General features: G+C 45.3%; 1 protein-coding gene across 1 annotated transcript in view; it reads right to left on the bottom strand.

The window, feature by feature from the left end:
• Positions 1-22556, bottom strand: part of DNAH8 (dynein axonemal heavy chain 8) — a 589186-nt gene that overhangs the window by 420029 nt on the left and 146601 nt on the right. The window contains exon 20 of the mRNA XM_084624647.1: positions 9377-9489. Within this exon, the coding sequence (XP_084480773.1) occupies positions 9377-9489 (113 nt within the window). The remainder of the gene's footprint in view (positions 1-9376; positions 9490-22556) is intronic.

Genomic DNA, 22556 nt, shown 5'->3' with positions numbered 1-22556 from the left:
TTAGAAGGGAAGTGAAGGCAGCCATATACAGAGATAGATATATTTGGAAGAAAGGGGAAGTTGATAGTAATTAATATAAATCACAGGTCAGGAATTACAGACAATTGATAAGGGAAGAAGAGGGACACAAGGAGAACTCTGTGGACAACAGAGTTAAGGACAAGGAGTTTTTAAAGGAATAGACTATAGAGTTATAACAAATTAAAAGTTCCTGACAATAGTATTGGTCCATTTCTGGATGGAAATGGTAGCAGTATCACTAACAACGCAGAAAAGGCAGAAGTGTTCATTAAATATTTCTGTTCTCTATTTGAGTAAACAGATGATATAATCTCATCAAATGATTATACTAACACTTTGTTCATTTCAGTAGTATCTCTGGAGAATGTTGAGCAGAAACTACTTAACTTAGACATTTTTAAATCAGCAGGGTCAGACAACTTGCAAGAGTTTTTAAAGAGCTGGCCAAGGTGCATGCTGGATTGTTAATGTTGATTTTCAATAAGTCTTAGAGCATTGGGGAAGTTCCAGAAGACTGAAAGAAAGCTACTGTTGTGTCAATTCTTAAAAAGGGTAAATGAGATGACCTAGGTAATTATACGCCATCTTAGCCAGATGTCGATCCTAGGCAAGATAATGGAGCTGCTGATATGGGACTTCATTAATAAAGAATTAAACAAGGCTAATGTAGTTAATTCAAATCAACATGCATTTGTGGAAAATAGATGTCACCAAACTAACTTGAATATCTTGATGAGATTACAAGTTTGATTGATAAAGATAAAAGTGTTGACATAATATACTTAGACTTCTGCAAGGCATCTGACTTGGTGATGCACAAAATTTTGATTAAAAAACTAGAATGATATAAAATTAACCTGGCACACATTAAATTGACTAAAAATTGACTAGCTGATAGGTCTCAAAATATAACTGTAAATGGGGAATCATCATCGAGCACGAATGTTTCTCATGGGGTCCCAAAGGGATTGGCCTTACGCTATTTAAAATTTTTATCAATGACCTGGAAGAAAACATATCATCAATGATAAAGTTTGCAAATGACACAAAAATTGAAGGAATGGTAAATAATGAAGAGGACAGGACACTGATTCAGTGTGATACAGACTGCTTAGTAAACTGAGCACAAGCAAACAATATGCATTTTAATATGGTTAAATGTAAATATATACATCTAGGAACAAAGCATTTGGGCCATACTTACAGGACTGGGGATTCTATCCTCAGAGGCAGTGACTCTGAAAAAGATTTGGGGACCACAGTCCCCTCTGGCCTTAAACTCTATGAATCTATGAATACTGTAGATGACTCCAGGACAAGATTGCAGTTCCTTGCACTTTGCACATCTGCCAGAAAGAGGAAGTCTTCCTTCAGGTCCAGAAGCGATACCAAAGATCTAATAAACCATCTAAGAAGCTGCAATACTCCAGGAAGAGACTTTCTTTATCATCTGAATCAGCATCTGCTGCATCAGGAAGGAAGCAGCTAGTTTGATGATCAGGTCAAGAATCATGGACCAGATCTTTCATAGAGTCATAGATTCCAAGATCTGAAGGGACCATTGTGATCATCTTGTCTAACTTGATGTATAACACAGGCCACGGAACTTCCCTAAATAATTCCGAGGGCATATCTTTTAGAAAAATATCCAATCTTGATCTACATGTTGTCAGTGATGGAGAATCCACCACAACCACTGATAAATTGTTGCAATGATTAATTACACATACTGTCAAAAAATTATGCCTAATTTTGAGTCTGAATTTGTCTAGCTTCAACTTCCATCCATTTAATCATGTTATACCTTTCTCTACTAGATTGAAGAGCCCATTATTAAATTTGTTCACCATGTAGATACTATGGCCTCACAATTCCACTGTAGTCAAGCAATCTTCCTGATGGTATTCTACCCAAAACCACATGCGAACAGAGAGGAACAGCCCTTTCACTCTTTGGATGTTAGATGGGCCCTACCTTTCTATATACAAAGGACCAAACCATTCCGCAGATCTAGTCAGCTGTTCATAGCGATAGCAGAGAGAATAAAGCATCTCCCCATCTTCACACAGAGAATCTCATCTTGGATTACTTCATGCATCTGAGCACGTTATAAACTCACAAACATCTTGCCCACAGCTAATCTGACAGCTCATTCGGCAAGATCTCAGGCCTCCTCCGCCGCCTTCCTAGTGCAAGTCCCTTTTTAGACATCTTCGGAGCAGCAACCTTGTTGTCGGTACACATGCAGTCTTGCAGTCAGCCTGTCCTTGAACACCAAACCCATCTCCTATACACCTACCTTGGAATGGACATGTGCAATCACTCGAAGAAGAAAAACAGATACTAACCTTTCCATAACTGTTGTTCTTCAAGATGTGTTGCACATATCCATTCCAAAACCCAGCCTCCGTCCCCTTTTATCAAAGGCAGTCAGTAAGAAGAAACTGAAGGGAAGTGGGGTTGGCAGAGCCCTTTATGCTGGCACCTTGAACACACGGCACAAGAGGGCCTTTGAGCAGACACAATGGATACCACTAGGAGAAAAATTCTGGCAACTGTGCTTGGAGCGCACACACATCTACATTGGAATGCACATGTGCAATACAACTCAAAGAACAAGAGCTATGAAAAGGTTAATAACCGTTTTTCCCCTAAATTCATGCTGGGTTCCCTTTCCCTTTTAATAAAACTTCTCTTTTGCTATACACAGACTCAGTCCTTGTGAGCGGGGAAATATTGCTTATCAGAGGAACCTAGGGGTGGTGGTAAGTTTTCCCAAATTACTGGGTAGGGGCTCAAGCCAGTTCTGTTTTATATTGTTAAGAGGAAATCCTAGATCAGGGATCGGCAACCTTGTGGGCTGGGCCAGTTTGTCTATCTGCCACGTCTGCAGGTTCAGCCGATCACAGTTCCCAGTGGCCGCGGTTCGCCGCTCCAGGCCCATGGGGGCTGCAGGAAGCGGCGGCCAGCATATCCCTCGGCTCGTGCCACTTCCCGCAGCCCCCATTGGCCTGGAGCAGTGAACTGCGGCCAGTGGGAGCTGCAATCAGATGAACCTGCGGACACAGCAGGTAAACAAACCAGCCCGCCGGGACCTTACCCTGGAGGGCGGCAGGCCAAAGGTTGCCGATCCCTGCCCTAGATATTGAACCTGCCCCTTGTTGCTGCCAACTCCACCTGACAGAACGGTTACACTGCTATAGGTGTATGTATTTGGGAACCAAATGTGTAACTGATAAGGAATGCCCATAAATTTTCTGTAATTGATTAACTTAATAAATGACAAAATAGACAAGGCACATGTGGTATAGCAGGTGTGTTCTATAATCAATGTGTCAGCAAAACAATTAGGTATGGATTGATGTCTAAGCATTAAGACCTAATTGTGGTCACAGATGTGATAGTAGTGATAAATTAGTTACAAATATCATTGACTTATTGATTCAAAACAAGATGGAGCATGAGAAAGGATTTTTCTTTGTTTTGAACAGTATGCAACCAGGAACGCAACCCGGAGGCTCAGTGCATCATTACAACTGTCACCATGGCCCTAGCTGCAGAGTCCACCATTTCCAGGGAAGCTTGCAGTGCTGAACAAGAGCCAAGGCATCCCTCAGCCATGAGCAACAGACAGCTTGATGACAAAGTGGGAGATTGGACTGTGCTGTGTGTTAAGCAGAGTGGTAATCTGGGGTGGAACTGATCAGCTGGAGTGTTCTGTTTCTTTGGAAGCAGTGGATCTATGAATAATTTGAATGTCCAGTGGAACAGGGGCTGGACCCGCTTAGGAGAAGTTCAGAGGGCTCAGCAGTTGTAATCTGACCGTCACTAACATGTAGAGAAACAGCAGTGGGAAGTGCTTGTGTTAACCGTGGCCAGTGGAGTTGGAAAGATGACCTCCTGGCAGGCACAGACAAGGTTTTCTCATGCTAAGGGGGAGTGGTATGAATTGCCATGCAACTCTGGGTACCCCAGGAAACATCACAGATACCCGTATCCTAAACTTCAAGGAACCGAATGCCAACTTCTGTTTCTGCTTTTGAGGCCGGGACTCTGATTCTCTGGGCCTAAAAAGGACAGTCCCAGAGAAAGGGATCTTCTGAGGCCTCTTTTAGCTGATACATCCAAAGGAACACTTCGGGAAGGAGTCTTCGAAGACCTTCCCTCAGATGACTGAAGGGGCTCTGTCAAGGTTCCTTCCCCACTCTGAACTCTAGGGTACAGATGTGCGGACCTGCATGAAAACCTCCTAAGCTTACTTTTACCAGCTTAGGTTAAAACTTCCCCAAGGTACAAAATTATTTTACCCTTTGCCCTTGGTTTTCCACTGCCACCACCAAACTTTATCTGGGTTTACTGGGAAAACGTAGTTTGGACACGTCTTTCCCCCCAAAATCCTCCCAACCCTTGCACCCAACTTCCTGGGGAAGGTTTGGTAAAAATCCTCACCAATTTGCATAGGTGACCACAGACCCAAACCCTTGGATCTTAGAACAATGAAAAAGCATTCAGTTTTCTTACAAGAAGACTTTTAATAGAAGTAAAGGAATCACCTCTGTAAAATCAGGATGGTAGATATCTTACAGGGTAATTAGATTCAAAACATAGAGAATCCCTCTAGGCAAAACCTTAAGTTACAAAAAAGACACACAGACAGGAATAGTCATTCTATTCAGCACAGCTCTTTTCTCAGCCATTTAAAGAAATCATAATCTAACACATACCTAGCTAGATTACTTACTAAAAATTCTAAGACTCCATTCCTGTTCTGTCCCTGGCAAAAGCAGCATACAGACAGACACAGACCCTTTGTTTTTCTCCCTCCTCCCAGCTTTTGAAAGTATCTTGTCTCCTCATTGGTCATTTTGGTCAGGTGCCAGCGAGGTTACCTTTAGCTTCTTAACCCTTTACAGATGAGAGCATTTTTCCTCTGACCAGGAGGGATTTTAAAGGGGTTTACCCTTCCCTTTATATTTATGACAGGCTCTGACATTGATCTAAGGGCAGCCTCCATCTGGATATATTAGAGGCACTCCTCCCTCAGCTTCTTAGTTCTAGTCTTGAAGCTGCAACAGAGAGAGCACCTGTAACCTGGCCCTCACCCAAACACTTGCAGCAGTATGAATGAGGGTCACTAACAGGGAGAGGCTTTCTGCAGCCGATGAAAGTTTGAACTCTAGGGACTTTGGCATAGGTTTCTCAGTTCCAGGCAGGGTCTAGAGACCCACAATATTGGAAAAATCCCAAAAGAAAGGCCATATAAAAATAGAACTATAAAATGAATAAAGAAAAAAATAAAAGTCCAAAGACTTTTTAGCAGCACTAGGTAGATCAAGTATTTGTTCACAAGGAACACAAATGCTCTGACCACAGATGGAAAGAAGGAACTGAAAGAGGGACTCAGCCCTTTATATTCTCACTTGCAGCACAAGGAGCTTGGCAATGAGATGTGCTGCCCTTATAGGTACCATCAGAGAAAACTCCCCAGCACTGGTCCTCAAGACACACAATCACCTACAGTGTAATGGACATATGCAAGCAATCAAAGAACACCCCAATTTAATGATGGTTCCCCAATATCAGCTACTTTCTAAGAGCTGTCAGTTAGCCAGTTCTTGATCTATTTAATGTGTGCTTTACTGATATTGTATAGTGCTAAATTTTAATAAGAATGTTGTGCAGTACTAAGTCAAATTCCTTACACAAGTCTAAGTATATTACATCTATGCACTTACTTTTATCAACCAAACTTGTAATCTCATCCAAAAAATGAAATCAGGATTATTTGACAAGACTTATTTTCCATATAATTATGTTGACTGGCAATAATTCTATTCCTATCCTTTAATTCTTTATCAATTTAAACCACCTCAGCTTTTTGATTTTTTTGTCCAGGACTGATGTCAGGCTACTATGAAGAGTCAGTCTTTAAACTGAAGAGTTCATGACCTTCACAAGGCAAGCCTTCCAAAGCTGAGATCTGTATTTCTCTGAGCAAGCCCAATGGACAGTTTTGCAGAAGGTCATTGAAACTCTGCAGCACTGCGGGGGAGCATCCCACAAGATTAAATACACAGAGATCAACCCAGACCACTGCTTTCTCTGTACACGTGGAGGGGGCAGTTGAGTCAAAAGTGCCCTATTACATAAAAAAACTGTTACTTACCTGTATGATAACTGCTGTTCTTTGAGATGTTAATGCAGATATGTATTACACTCTGCATGTGGTGCCAATCTCAGTACCACTGGTGATCCCCAGGAAGTCTCAACAACTTTTGAGAGAGATACTGAGAAGGCGGGGGAGAGGAGGAAGAGGTCTCCGAGCCCAAACCTGAGGAACCTTCAGAGTAGTCCATAGGCAATGAAGGAGCCACCCATCCAACAAACATCCAGCCTTATCCAAAGTCCTGCTCACAGGATGCATCAGTACTGACAACAGTAAAGCAGTTGGTGCTTTAACCACTAACACAGGCCTCATACTCACACTCAGTACTGAAGCAGACATTGGTGCCAAAGTCGAAGCTGGCACCGAACCCATAGATGCAGTGTGCTGGGATCATCATTAGCACGGAAGATAGTAGCTGTGTTGACAAGTCCCTCAGTACCGAAAAGGCAGGCGACCTCAACTCTGCACCCTGAATTGGAAGAGGCGCAAAAGAAGATTCCAATAATAACGGCAGGTCTGCAACCAATCCAGACAGCACCAAGGACACTAAAGAAGCCTCCACAGCTGAACATTCCTCAGTTAGTGGAGGATCAGGAACAGCCAGGCAAAGAAAGTCCATTGCTGCCTGATACACCACTGGTGTGGAAACAGTCAGTGCTGACACTGAAATTGTTGGTACTGGACTCAGAGGAAGCCCCATGGATGGTACCTGAGTCAATGGTAGAGTCCAGTTGCTCTCATCTCGGCACTGGAGAGCAAATAGCCCTGCTCTATCGTGCATCCGGGATGAATCACAATGTAGATCTGCACTCCTCTTGGAAGGGGAGGAGGAATCTCTCTGAGTTCTGGAATAGCCCCAGTCCATTTTGTGATAAATTTTTCTAGGAGGACCAGAGGAAGAACTGTCTCTTTTTTTCTGTGGGGGAGAAGAATATGAATTTGGCCTAACAGCAGCCTGTGCCAGCTCAGATGCCCTCTGAGGGGCCTGACAATCTGTGAAGGTCCCCAGTGCTGAAAAGGGCCTCATGGTCTGTTCCTGAGGGTGCTGCTTCAAATAAAAGTCTCTGTCCACCTGCATTCTCTTTTTGAATGACTTGCAGATGAAGGACCTTTCTTTAATGGGCCCTTCCCGAAGGCACAATAAACACTGAGTGTGCGGTTCTCATTATTAGAGCTAACTACCCCACATGATGGGCAGTGTTCAAATGCTGGCGAGGGCATCACACCAGGCAAAATCCTATCCAACCATTTTTAATAAAACTAAACCTATAGGCACCACTAAACTAACTACAATTAACAACTACACCTCTACCCCGATATAACGTGGTCCTTGGGAGCCAAAAAATCTTACCGTGTTAGGTGAAACCACGTTATATTGAACTTGCTTTGGCCTCGAGAATTTCCTTTATTAATAGTCACTTCCCGACCTCTGACTGACCCCTCAGAACCCCCGACCCATCCAACACTCCCCCACACTCCCTGACCCCTCTCAACACCCCCGCCCCCTGACAGGCCCCCAGGGACTCCCACGCTCTATTCAATGCCCCTGTTCCCTGTCCTCTGACCACCCCCTGAGACCCTCTGCCCCTTATCCAACCCCTCGGCCCTAGCCCGGCGCCGCTCAGAGCAGCGTGTCGGAGCCAGACATGCTGATCTGCCGGAGCACACAGCCCCGCCCCCCAAAGCACTGCTTTACCACGTTATATCCAAATTCGTGTTATATCGGGTCGCGTTATATCGGGCTAGAGGTGTATATACAAAAAAACTCTGTGAAACAGCATAAGGTAAGAAGCACACTGAGCATTCCAACTCTAGCCCTGGGCAGTGAGAAGGAACAGAGGAGGGTTGGGGCAGTGCTGCTCTTAAATAGCCAGAGGAGGGGCTAGGTGGCCAGAAGACATGAGTGTCACCCCTACAAGTATTGTTAAGCAAAATTCTCTGGCTTCTGTGCACTGGGCATACACACACCTGAGTGGAATACACATCTGCAACTACTTGAAGAACTGATAGTGTCATGTGATTTTGCACACTCTCCCACTTGAACTGACTTCTTTTCTATAATGGAAGGCCAATGAATAGAGTTGTTGGAGAGGGGGAAGCTTCAATAGCTGCTGGAATACAACTGGGACATTCAGGCTTCCCAAGTTGTTCTTAATGGCTTAGACCAAAAGTTGGAATTCCTGAACCTTAGGCAAAGTTATCAAAGCAATTCTCAGCATGGAGAAAAAGGATTTGGAGAAGAAAGGATTCCAGAAGGAGAGCTGAAGATACTTCTCATTCACCAATGGAGGCAATGACTGGGGGTCATGCAGTATTGGCCACGTTCAGCAGGAGGAACCTAGAAAAGGCTGGGGAGGATTATGCAGTTGCCTCGGTAGACAGGCACGGTTACCCCAGTAGTGGTCTGAGAAATAAGAAATACTTACCTTGCTCTTCAGACCAGAAGGGGAGGGCACTGACAAAAATTAGAGACCCTTTCTGACAAGAAATCAGAGTGCTAGTCACAAACAATGGTGAGACCTAATACAAACTCAACTTGAAGAAAAGAGGTTAAAATCTAGGGTTTAAAGGTGGTAGCAAGGATGTAAATATGGAGAAACTACCAGGGCCTTATCATTCTTCCAAAAGAAATGCATGTGAACAACAATATTTGCTTTAAAAAAACAGAGACATATTTCAATGTTGCAAAACGTTATCACTAAAAGTTATTAAGAATTTAATGTTAATCTTAACTAAGGCCTGGTCTACACTGGAGGGAAGGGGGGGGCCCGACCTAAGTTGCGCGACTTCCACTACGTGAATAACATAGCTGAAGTCAACATACTTAGATCTACTTACCACGTTGTCTTCACTGCGGTATGTCGGTGGCTGAGGCTCTCCCATCGACTCTGCCTGCACCTCTCGCCCTGGTGGAGTACCGGAGTTGACGGGAGAGCGGTCAGCGGTTAATTTATCACGTCTAGACTAGACATGATAAATCGACCCCTGCTGGATGGATCGCTGCCCATCGATCCAGTGGTAATGTAGACAAGCCTTAAGAAGTTTCTTACATGTGAATAGAAGTCAAATCATTAATTGAGTTTAAAGCACAAGTTATTTTTTGCTGTGAAATACTCTAAAATCAAATGAAAGTGTATTTGAAATTTCTTCAAAAAATGTCATTTTAATTAATTTGGCAAATATGCATACCTTTTTCAAAAGCTGCTTAAACATATTCATAACTTCATCAACTTCTTGAAAAAAACTGTCCAATGTCAGAGATGACCAAGTTAATATAGTAAGTCCTTGTCTCAACACAGATTCTACCTAAACAAACAAACAAAACAAAACAAAAATGATGATAACTAAATATAGAAAAAAATAAATGTTAGGAATATAACATACAAACAGGACTGATGATTATAAAAATGAACAATGGTCCTGTGCTCATTACTGAAAGAAACAGATTCTGTTAGTTTGCATCTATGTTTTGTTTCTGCAGTTTTCCTTGAAGTGATTTACTCGATGTTTATTTAGGTTTTTATGTGTACCACAGCCATATTCACCACTATGCTGACAATTCTCAAATGTACCTGCCAACCACTGACCTCTCTCTTCCTGTCCAGTCTCAAATCTCTTGCTGGTCCTCTAACATTTCCTCATGGATGTTATTTCCTTTAACTAAAACAAAACATGAACTGTCCACGTTTTCTCCTAAACCCTGTTCTTTGCTGCACTTCTCCATCACTGTGATCAGATTGACATCACATCTCTGGAGCTCATATGAATCAGTATTTTTGACTCTTCCCTTTCCTTTTTTCATCACATCCACTTTCTCACTAAATCTTGTTGTTGCACTCCCTATACTATTTCTAAAATCCTCGCTTTCCTTACCAGCCATATCCTTATTTTTTGCCTAAAGTAACCTCAGACTTTCATATCAATCAGGTCATTCAGCTGTCAGTTTTCATTCTAAATTTCATCTGATTAGGGAAGATGCTGCTCTTCACACCTGGGATGTCAGGAGAGTGTTCGATTTCTATTTGGAAAGGACTAAAGCCTTGAGGGCTGTTTGTCTCTTTCATGGCCAGAATTAAAGTGGCCCCTGTTTTGACCCAAAGGCTCTCCTGAAATGGGTTTGCGGTTGTATCCCCTCTTACCACAACACTGCTAATGTTCAGCCCCCTCCTATGGTTATAGCTAAGGCTATGTTTTATTCACAGGTATTTTTAGTAAAAAAGTCATGGACAGGACACGGGTCTTAAACAAAAATTCACAGGCCCATGACCTGTCCATGACTTTTGCTAAAAATATCCGCCGTGACTAAAACTTGGGTCGTGGGTGCTCTGGGGGGGCAATCTGGGGGCACCGCGGGTGCTGGGGGAGGTGACCCGGGACCCCCGCTGGTACTGGGGTAGGGAGGATTGAAGGGGCTGGCAGGGGCTTTCTACCCGGCTCCATGTCCCTGAAGCTTCTAGGCGGCAGAGGCAAGAGCCAGGACAGGAGCTCTTCCGCTGCTCCCGCCACAAGTGCTGCTTGCCGCAGCTCCCATTGGCCAGGAAATGCAGCCAATGGGAGCTGTGGGGGTGGGGTCTGTAGGCACCAGCAGAATGCAGCGCGGAGACCCGCCCCCCCTCCTCGAAGCTGCAGGCCCCCCCCGACAGGTAAGCACACCCCCCGAATCCCTGCTTCTAGCCCCCTCCCACACACCCAAACTTCTGCTGCTGGCCCAGGGCCTGCCCAAGCCGGACAGCCCCTGCACCAGCACTAGCCGCTGCAGAAGTCACAGAGGTCATGGAAAGTCACAGAATCCGTGACTTCCATGATGTCCATGACAGACTTGCAGCCTTAGTTATAGCGCTGTAGCGGGGCAGTCACCCCGCTCTGATTTACAAGGAGTTAAAAGCCAGCCCTTGGAGAGGACTCAGAGCCAATCAGAGAAGGCTGGGAGGCAGTCAATCACGGTCAGGCTGGGCCCTATAAAAGGGCTGCACGGCCGGAAGGCAGTCAGTCTTTCTCCAACCTTGGAGAGAGATGGACCTGGTTGCCTGAAAGAGGAAAAGGGTTCCTTGGACAGTGTAGTGCTGGGGAAGGACAGGAGGAGCTGTGGGAGCTCCAGCCTGGCAAACCCCCAGGCAGAGGCCTTGCTGTCAGGGCCGGAAGAGGTATTAGGGCTGTGGGGAGGCAGCCAGAGGAGGAACAGGCAACAGGTTCAACCTCCTTGCTGATGATGAGTGGCCACTTCAGACTGCGGTTTGCTCCTGAAGTAAGGGGCTAGATGAAGACTGGCAGTGGGTCACTGAGGCGAGGTGGGCGTAGGGGAGGATCCCTTAGTGTTGGGGTACTGCCGCGGGGCAGTACCTGAGAAGGGGCATCGCAGGCCAGGAGGGACGTGGGGCCTGAGATATAGTGGGTGAAGATTCATAATGGAAAGACAAATAGCGACAGCAGGAGAGATGCCGGCCAGAAGGAGACGCTCCAAGGCTAGGATGAGCTAATTCCTGGAAGCACCATGGCGATGACAGCATGACCTGTTACAAGTGCATTCTACTAAATCACAATCTACTTCCATAGCCCTGATGACACTGCGAGACATCCACTGAAGAAATATGCAAAGCTATCACGTGGGGTTTGGTCCGTACCTTCTTAAAATATTATGCTGTAGTACATGCCTCTAGAGCAGTCACCCCCTTTGGTACTGCAGTTCTACAAGCAGTCTTAGACAGGACTCAAAAGCACCCACTTTCTTTGGGGAGTATTACTTCAAAGTGGAGCGCCCATGAAGACATTATTCACAGAATGAGAATTTAATTATCCTGTACAGTAACTGGAGTTCTTTGAGACGTTAGTCCCACATAAGGTGTTCCACTATCCATCCTCCTTCCCTTCTACTCTGGAGTCTTTGTCTTGCTGGACTTCACAGTAGAGAAGGAACTGATTCATCCAACACAGCCCTATACACCCTTGGTATAAGGCACAAGTATAGCTAGGGTGCATGTTGGACCAAACAGGCACTGCTACCAAAAGTCTCTGATCAATGGTGCACAGGGTGCACTTTTACCAGAAGTGGAGCACCTGTAGGGACATTACTCAAAAAAGAACAAGAATTTCTGCTATATGCTGGGATGCTAATCGGTTTGAGGAGAAAGACCTGGATGTATTAGTCGATCACAGGATGACTATGAACCACCAATGTGATGTGGTTGTGAAAAAGACAAATGCAATCCTGGGATATATGAGATGAGATATTTCCAATGAAATAGTAAAGTATTAATGTCATTGTACAAGGCACTAATAAGTCCTCATCTGGAATATTTTGTACAATGTGGTCACCCATATTCAAGAAAGATGAATTCAATCTGGAATAGGTTCAGAGGAGGGCTTCTAGGGTGATCAGGAGAGTGGAGAGACCTATCTTATCATAGGAGACTGAAAGAGCTTGGCTTGTTTAGTCTAGCAAAATGAAGGCAGTGAGGAGATAAAGAAGTTACTCACCTTGTGCAGTAACAATGGTTCTTCGAGATGTGTGCCCCTATGGGTGCTCCAACGTAGGTGTGTCTGTGTCCCTGCGCTGCTGATCACAGACACTTTGGTAGCAGTGTCTATTGGGCCCGCACATGCGCTGTCTTTCCTTGTGCTGCGCCACAACGCTAGTTGGTGCACACAGGCTAACTGTCCTCAGTTCCTTCCCTATCGCAGGGTCATAACAAGAACTCCAAAGCAGAGGGGAAGAGGGCAGGTTGTAGAGTACTCATAGGGACACACATCTCAAAGAAGAAGAAGTTACTCACCTTGTGCAGTAATAATGGTTCTTTGAGATGCGTGTCCCTGTGGGTGCTCCACTTTAGGCGTCGGTGCATTCCTGCACCGGAGATCAGAGATTTTAGGTAGCAGTGCTCGGTCCGAGAGTGCACATGCAGTAGCTGTCTCGCAGTGTCATTGGCGCCTCTTGCAGTGCACGCATGACCTGACCCCCTCAGTTCCTTCTCTACTGCGAAGTCTGATAGCAAAAACTCTGAAGTAGAGGGAAGGAGGGTGGGTAATGGAGCACACACAGGGACACACATCTTGAAGAACCATTGTTACTGCACAAGGTGAGTAACTTCTTCTTCAAGTAGTATCCCTGTGGATACTCCACTTTAGGTGTCTGTAGAGCAGTGCCCTACTGTGGATAGTAGGGGCTTTGGAGTTATGTGTGTAGTGGTCAAGAGCACGGTAAGGCCAATTATGGTATCTGACATAGCACTTCGGGGATTGCATCATGTTTAGCAAAGGTGTGCTTGGATGCCCAGGTGGCAACTCTACATATCTCTATTAAGGGGACATTCTTAAGGAAGGTTATTGAGGTAGCATATCACATGTAGAATGAGATCTGAAGCCTGAGGGAGGTTCTTTATTGTGTAGTTGGTAACAGGTTTGAATACAGGTGGAGATCCATTTAGATAGTCTCTGGGTCGATACAACACGACCCTTAGATCGTTCTGTTGTGGAGATAAACGGTCTTGGTGATTTACAGAATGGTTTGGTTCTGTCTAAATAGAGCGCTATGGCTCGCCTGACATCAAGTGTGTGCAGGTCAGCCTCTTGTGAATCCCTGTGTGGTTTAAGGTAAAACATGGGTAAGCGTATAGTTTGGTTTACGTGGAAGGATGTAGCTATTGTCGGCAAAAAAATTTGGGTGTGGTCATAGCATGATTTTCTCCTTAGTTGTAGGGAGGTTCAGCCATCAGTGCCCATATTTCATTCACCCTTCTGGCTGATGTGATGGCCACCAGAAACATGACCTTCATTGACATATGTAGGAGAGAGCAGGTCGCTAATGGGTCAAAGAGTGGTCTGGTCAGGCATTTGAGTACATGATTCAAGTCCCACGGTGGTGTAGGTTGTTAAACTTCCTGATACATGTTCTGTATACCCACTAGGAAATGTCTCATGATTGGGTGAGCAAAGACTGATGCCCCCCTACCTTATTGTGAAAAGCCATAATGGCCACTAGATGTACTTTGATTGAGTTTATGGTTAAGCCCAATTGTTTCAGTTCTAGTATATAGTCTAATATAGTCGGTAGAGGTGCCATGACTGCATGTCTTTTTTTGTTGGCACCGTATCGAGAATCTCTTCCTCTTCTGGAGGTAAGTATTTCTATTGGTAGATTGTCTTCTGTTTAGCAATACTTTTTTTGAACAGTCTAGTTCTCCATGTTGAAACCACGTAGGACCCATGCTTTGAGGTGGAGCTTCTCTGGATTCGGATGGAGTGTTCGGCCCTTGTTCTCTGACAGAAGTTCCGTCCACAAGGGAAGCATTTGTGGAGCACACACTGCCAGGCGCGACATGTAAGGGAACCTAGTCTGTCTGGGCCAGGTGGGGACAATCAGGATGATGTGTGCTCCGTTGGTCCATATCTTGTGAATGGCTCGCAAGATTAGGGGTATCGGTGGGAATGCATACAGTTTGTTGCTGATGCAAATAGATCTATTGATGGGTAGCCCCATTTCTGAAATATCATTTTGAGGATACTGTCACGTATTTCCCATTCATGTTCCTCTGAGAAGTGTCTGCTTAGTGTGCCCACTGTTGTATTCTGGCATCCCGGTAGGTAAGATGCCGTGATGTTTATGTTGTTGCAGATACAACAACTCCACAATTTCAGGGCTTCTGTGCCTAGAGTGCAAGAGCGAGCTCCTCCTTGTCGATTGATATAAAACATGCATGCAATGTTGTTGGTTAGTATGCAAATTGATTTGTTTTGTATGACTGGCAGGAAATGACGGCATGAGTTGTGTACTGCTCAGAGCTCTAGGAGGTTGATGTGAAGTGGTCACTGACCACTTGCCTGTGTGATGTGGTGGTCCAAATGAGAGCCCCAACCTATCAGGGACATGTCCGTTGTGATAGAGAGTGATGGAGGGTCCTGTTGAAAGGGGATCCCTGTGAAGACATTTTCTGATTTCATCCATCAGTGTAGTGACATGATGGCCTTGTTTTCTGGGCATATACACAGTGCTCAGCCAGCCCTGAAGACAGCGCATATGGAATCTTGCATGCCTTTAGACGAACGTTGTGACTACCATATGCCCCAGGAGCTGAAGGCAAGTCCTCACTGAGGTTTGTGGACTGGTGGTGATCATGGAAATGTGTGTGTTCATTGTCATAAACCTGTGGTTTGGTAGTATTGCTTTGGCTTGTACGCAGTTGAGGTAGGTTCCAATGAACTCCAGGTGTTGTGTCGGGGTTAGAGTTGATTTCTTTGTTAGAGAGTTCTTATCTGCAACCCTCATTTGTGGAATAGCTCTATGGTTGTTTGTACCATGTGTGTCGCCTCTTCCCGGGTCATACCTTTCAGTAGGCAGTCATCTAAATACGGGAAGATCATCACTCCTCTGCGACTTAAGTGTGCCGCTACTACCACGAGTGTTTTTGAAAAAACTCAAGGGGCAGTGGAGACACCAAAGGGTAGGACTCAGTATTGGTAGTGGTTGGATCCTAGCATGAATTGTCTGTGGGCCGGTTGTATGGTGATATGAAAATATGTGTCTTGAAGATCGAGGGTTGAAAATCAGTCCCTGCAGTCTGGTGCTGGTATTATTGTGACCATTTTGAACCTGTGGTTGCATATTAATTTATTTAGCTTCCTAAGATCTAAGATGGGTCTACATCCACCGCTTTTCTTTTTGGTGAGGAAATAATTTGAGTACAAACCCTTCCCTTTGTTTTGATTTGGAACTCGTTTCACAACACCCAGGTGTAGGAGGTGGTCCACTTCCTGTTGTAGGAGGTGCTTGTGAGAGGGGTCCCTGAAGAGGGATGGAGAGGAAGGAGATGGCATAACCAGATCTTATGATCTCCATTGGTCCGTTGTTATAGCTGCCCAAGCGTGGCAGAATGGGCATAAGCGGTGGCCAAAAGTTTGGGTAGGAGCGCTATAGTTTGGGGGAGGTCATTCAGACCTTCAACCAAGACTTCAAAATTGATACTTGGTTGTCAATGGTAGAGAAGATGAGGCCTGATGTTACAGGGCTCTATGACTTTGAGGGCATTGTTTATTCCGGCTGTGGTCAAAATGCCACTGGTTGTTGGTGGTGGAAAGATGTGATTCTTGTTTTTTGATATGGTGTGTATCAGCATCATTTATTAGGTGGGGTGTATATGCCTAAGGTACATAATGTGGCCCCAGAGTCTTTCATTGTATGTATGATCTCATCTGTTTTAGAGGAAAAGAGTCTTTCACCTAAAGTGGAGCACCCACAGGGATGCTACTTGAAGAAGAACCATTGTTACTGCACAAGGTGAGTAACTACTTCTTCTTCTCCTTCTTTGAGTAGTGTGTCTATGGGTGCTCCACTGTAGGTAACTTCTGAGCAGCATCCCTTTTGGAGGGTGGGGACTTCAGAGTTGGGTCAATTACAAATGACAGTACTGTGGAGCTGAAGATAGCATTGGTGGTGGAGTCCCCAGTGATTGCGCAGTGTTCTGCAAAAGTGTGGGCTGATGCCCATGCACCACTCTGCAGATCTCTGAGATAGGGACAACCTTGAAAAAAGCGACAGATGAGGAGACTGATCTTGTGGAGTTTGTATGGATCAAATCTGGAGGGGTCAATTTGCAAATGTCATAGCACTGTCTGATCCAATTCAAGACTCACTTAGAGAGTCTTTGGGCTGATATTGGTGAGCCCTTGGATCTATCCGCCACAGAGAGGAAAAATCTAGGGGATTTTCTGAAGGCCTTTGTCTTATCAAGGAAGAAGGCCAGGGTTCTCCTAACATCTAGGGTATGTAGTATAGCCTTCCTATTGTCTTGGTGAAGCTTGGAGTAGAAGACTGGAAGGTGAATTGACTGTTTCATTAGAAATGGGGAGGTTACCTTAGGGATGAATTTTGGATGCAGCCTGAGTGTAACCTTGTTTGGAAAGAATACTGCATAAGAAGGATGCCCCATCAGAGCTGCTATCTCCCCTATTCTTCTTGCCAAGGTGATTGGTATCAGGAAGGCTGTTTTTACTTGTAGGTATGCTAATGAACAGGTGGCCATGGATTCAAAGGGGGTTCTAATCCGCCCTTTCAGAACCAAGTTTAGGTCCCACATGGAGGTAGGAAGTCGAGGTGAGGAAAAAGGATTATTATACCCTTAAGGAACCCTTTTGTGGTTGGATGTAACAGCACCGTGTATCCCTCTGAGTTGGTGAAAGGCTGTGATAGCTGCTAGATGGACCCTAAGAGTGTTTAGGGATAATCCCAATTTTTATAAAGCACAGGGCATATTCCAGAATACGTGGAAGAATTATTGATGTTGGAGAGATTTATTGGGATGTAGACCAAATCTGAAACCTGGACAATTTCTGCAGGTAAAGTATGTTGTGTGGATAACTTTCTACTGTGTAATAGGACCTCTTCTACTTCCTTTGAGCATAAATTTTCTAGTGCTGGAACCATGCAGGAACCATGCTTTGAGGCAGAGCATCCCTAAATTGGGATGTAGGGTACGCCTATCAGCCTGTGAAAGGAGTTGCGGAAGAGTCGAAAGAGAGATCGTCAGGCATGTCGCAAGCTGTGTCGGATAAGGGTACTTGGCCAAGTAGGAGCGATCAGATGACGTGAGCTCCATCCCTTTTTATTTTTAGCAGAGCCTTCAGCAAAGGAGGAAACAGATGAAAGATGTAAAAAAGGTCTTTGTCCCAGGGGAGAAGAGCATCACCCAGATAGCGCTGGAACAGTAGCACAGACACTTCTTGTTCTGGTAAGTGATGAACAGGCCTATGGACAGTGTTCCCCATCATGTGAACAGAGTGTGGAGTACTGACAGGTGCATCTCCCACTGATGGTCATGCAGGAATTTGCGACTGAGGTTGTCTACTGTAGAGTTCTGCATGCCAGGGAGGTAAGCTGCTGACAAAATGACGTTGTGAGAGATGCACCAATTCCATAGCCTCATTGCTTCCACACACATGGAGGGCGGCTTCCTATGCCCCAGTGTTTGATGTAGTACATGTAGGCTATGTTGTCTGTTAGGATCTTTGTATGTGATGCTGCTATCAGCAGGAAGAAATGGGCATAGCCATTCCTGGCCACCCTCAGTTCAAGGAGATCCATGTGTAGAGATATCTCTGTAAGTGACCATTTGCCTTAGTAGTGAGGCTGTTTAAGTGCATGATCCACCTTATGAGTGATGCGTCAGTAGTAAGGAGCAACAATGGTGACGTGCACAAGAAGGGTATCCCTTTGCACATAGTGGCTGGGTCCTTCCACCAGCCTAAGGATGCATCCGATGAAGTGAGCTGTAGCTCACGAAAGCTTATGCTCAAATAAATTGGTTAGTCTCTAAGGTGCCATTAGTACTCTTTTTCTTTTTGCAAATACAGACTAACACGGCTGCTACTCTGAAACCTCTAAGGAGTTGTTGATCCTGGTAGATAGTGACAGAGGTTTCTCCACCCTGTCCCTGTTCAGTCTAAACTGAACTGAACCATAGTTGGAGGTATCACATGTGGAGTCTGGCATATGGTATCACGGTCGTGCCCACCACCATATGCCCCAACAGTTGGAGACAGCAGCGTCTATCTGGTATTTGCGGACTATGCTGAGCTGTGTCTATGAGTGAGATCAGGGATAGGAACATGTGTTGAGGTAGGAAGGCTTTGGCCTGTAGAATATCCAGGTCAGCCCCTATAAATTCCAGGTGTGGCACTGGCGTGACGGTTGACTTCTAGGTGTTGATCTGAAAGCCCAGTTCTGTACACAAGTGCATTGTGGTGTTGATGGCTCGATGAGCCTCTTGGAGCGATTGAGCTCTGAGGAGACAATCATCCAGGTATGGGGAGATCATTATCCTTTGCAAGTGTAAATGAAAGGCTATCGCTGAGAGAACACTTGAAAATACTCTCGGGGCCGATGAGAGTCTGAAGGGGAGGTCTCTGTATTGGTAATAGTCATGTCCCAGAGAGACTATGAGAAATCATCTGTGATTCAGTAGTATTGAAATGTGAAAGTAGGCATCCTGTAGGTCAAGAGCTGAAAACCATTCTCCCTGTTCCAGTGATGGAATAATTGTCAATAATGTAACCATCTTGAACTTCCGAGCTTCGATAAACGTGTTGAGAGCTCTGAGGTCCAGTATGGGTCCCCAATCTCCCTTTCTTTTGAGTATTTGGAAGTAATGAGAGAAGAACCCTTTGCCTCAGATGTTGAGGTACTGGCTCTATAGCTCCTAATTGGAGCAATCTCCTTTCATAATAGACTCTTGTGAGAAGGGTCCCTAAAGAGGGATGAGAAAGGGTGTTGTGGAGGGGGTAGAGAGGTGAAGTGCACGGAGTATCCGGATTGGACGATCTCTAAGACCCATTTATATGACATTATGCACTCCCCGGCACTGCAGAATATTGGCCAAATGGCTGCATAATCATAGTCATTTGTGGGAGTTGTCTTGCGGCACCTTGACCTGCCCATCAAAAGTGGTGCTTAGAGGCAGGGGGCTTCGTCAAAGATTGTGGACTGGGCAGTTTGCATTTTGGGAATTTTCCCTTTTTTCCATTGTGGCTCATAATGGCACTGTGATGGGAATTGAGTCATATATGGCCTATGATGGGATTGGGGGAGCTAAAGCGTCTCTTTTGCCCCAGTGTACAGATTCCCAGTAACCAAAGAGTGGCCCTGGAATCCCTCAAGTTATGAAGGGAGGCATCAGTCTTCTCTGTAAGGAGCTTCACACCCTCAAAGGGGAGATCTTCTACTGTGGTCTGCACCTTCTTTAGGAATGCTGGCAAGTGGAGCCATGACACCCGTATCATCACCACAGCAGTGGAGATGGATCTGGCTGCCGTGTTGGTGGCATCGAGGGCCAACTGTAGTGATGTTTTTGCTACTAGTTGTCCCTCCTGAATGATGGCCTTGAAGGATTCCCAGTGACTCTCTGGCAGCTTAACAATAAAGTTATTCAGCTTACTGTAATTCATGTAATTGTATTTTACCATGAGCGCCCGATAGTTGGCAACACGGAATTGTAAGGTGGCCAAGGAATACGCCTTCCTGCCAAAGAGATCAAGTCACTTCCAATTTTTGAGGTATGGCATTGAACTGGAATGGTGTTCTTGGCCACAGAAATTCATGGCATCCATCACAATGTTGTTGGGTGGCAGGTGGGAGAAAAGGAACTCTGATTCCTTTGCGGGGACATATTACTTGCCTGCATTCTTGTACATCGAGATTACCAATGCCGAGGTTAGACCCATTTTAGCTGGGACTAAGATGGCTTCATTAATTGGGAGGCAATCTTCAGGGAGTATGACAAGTAGAGGATATCAATGAGCTGGTAGTGCATCTGCTACTCTTTTCGCCAGCTCCTGAAACAGACAGAAGTCATCTGCCATTGATGGTGGTGAAGGCATGACCACTTTGTTCAGGAAAGAGGAGGATATGCGCTTCGGTGTTATGTCTTCCTCTGTGTCAGCTTCTTGTTCCTCCATTTCTTGAGGCTTTGAGACCCTAGATGCTGTGGCTGAAGGAGCATGCCAGGAAGCTTGTCGGGTGATGCTTGATGCTTGCGAGGCTGGCTGTCAGGGTGCCATCCAAGGGTACCAGTATGGCCATTGTGGTGGTATAGGATCTGATGGAGATGTCAGTGGGTGGCCATACCAAGATGGTGGTGGTGCCATCTGCAAGTACATTCTTGGACCCTGTTGATAGTGGTTCTCATATGGAGCTTCGGAGGAGTACTGTGAGATCTCCTCTGGCTCACTGTCCAACCCCTCACTAGACAATGGAGGGGCATGGCATGATTGTGGGGATATCCCCCGTGCCTGGCAAAGACTCAGTGCCATGATGTCGGTATGGAGGAGCGAAGACTCGGATGCCTCTAGCATGCAGAGGTCTCCGGTACTGGTGGAATTCCATCAGACCAATCATCCCGGTGTCATTGCCAGAGGGGAGAGGAAACCATCACTGGTCTCTCTGGTGCTGGTGGACTCCTGTTGCTGACAGTACTGAGGTCGACTCGCATACCGGGAACATCTTTCTAGGATGTTTGCCCTTATCTTTTGGTGATGACGATTTGGTGCCCATGCCCAAAGGGTCCATTGGTTAGATATTGACGGTTACCATGAGGCGAGGGTGCCATGTGGCCTCAATGTCAGCAGTGCTGAGTATATTGAGCGAGATGGCGATTGCTTGCGGCTACCCCTAGGCTTGCTGAGGGGACTTCTGACTCTTTTTTGGACTTGTGAGAAGAGTCCCAGTCCGCTTCCTTGATTCACTGCCCTTCAAGGTTGAAGGTTGTGGGGGAGACTCACGACTGCCGGGAGGTTGAGATTGAAGAGCTGCCTCCATGAAGATAATTTTTGGCACAGTTCTCTGTTCTTGAGGGATTTCCGTTGGAGCTGCTGGCAGAGGGAACAATTTTGTTGGACATGGCCCTTGCCAAGGCAGCAGATGCACTGAGGGTGCTTGTCAGCGACCGGGATCACCTCGCTGCAAGTGCAGCACTTCTTGAAGCCCGGGGAGCTGGGGCATACCCTTGGTCAGGGGGTCCCCCAACACCAAGGGTTGATAAAAGAACAAAGTCCTTTCTTTTTCTCTCTCTCTCTTTTTTTTTAAGGCACGGCTAATGGAAAAACAAAGAAAATAAAGAAAAGAGGCTTTAAGGGAAACTAAAAATTAGCAACTGTAAAGGAGTTAATGATCCGCGAATGGACAGCTAAAGTTCTGTCTCTAGCCAAAGGTGGTTGAGAAGGAGAGACAGTGCATGCTTGGGTCCAACAGACACTGCTAGTTCTCCAATCATCAGTGCAGGGAATCAGACATAACTACAGTGGAGCACCCACTGAGCCACTACTCGAAGAAGAAATAGCTGCTCTCTACGAAAACATGGGTGGGGGGGCGGATAAACATCAGGGATGGAGAAAAGCTATTTAAGCTAAAGGACAATGTTATCACAAGAACAAATGGCTATAAATTGGTCATGAATAAATTTAGGCTGATAATTAGAATAAGGTTCCTAATAATTAGAGGAGTGAACTTCTGGAACAGCCTCCCAATAGGAGTAGTGGGGGCAAACAATCTAACTAATTTTAAGATGGAGCTTGATCAGTTTATGAACTGTATTAATAGGACAGGGTCACCTGCAATGTTCCCGCTAATTTTTTCCTTTCATGTGAGGAATGAATTTTGTTAGGTGCACCAATATCAAGTTAATGTGCGGATGTGTGCCACCGGTAGAAACAAAAAAAAACCTAGATATAATATATATTTTTAAAAGTTACCATAGGGATAATTACTCCAATCAGGACAGGTTAAGCATTTTAGAACTCAATAAGCATAAGAGAGAAATAAAATTATGAAATGGTGGTCCTGCTTTGAGCAGGGGGTTGGACTAGATGACCTTCTGGGGTCCCTTCCAAC

The sequence above is a fragment of the Lepidochelys olivacea genome (assembly GCF_965140295.1).
Source record: "Lepidochelys olivacea isolate rLepOli2 genome assembly, chromosome: 3".
Taxonomy (NCBI): Eukaryota; Metazoa; Chordata; order Testudines; family Cheloniidae; genus Lepidochelys; species Lepidochelys olivacea.
This window is presented reverse-complemented; position numbering and strand designations above follow the sequence as displayed.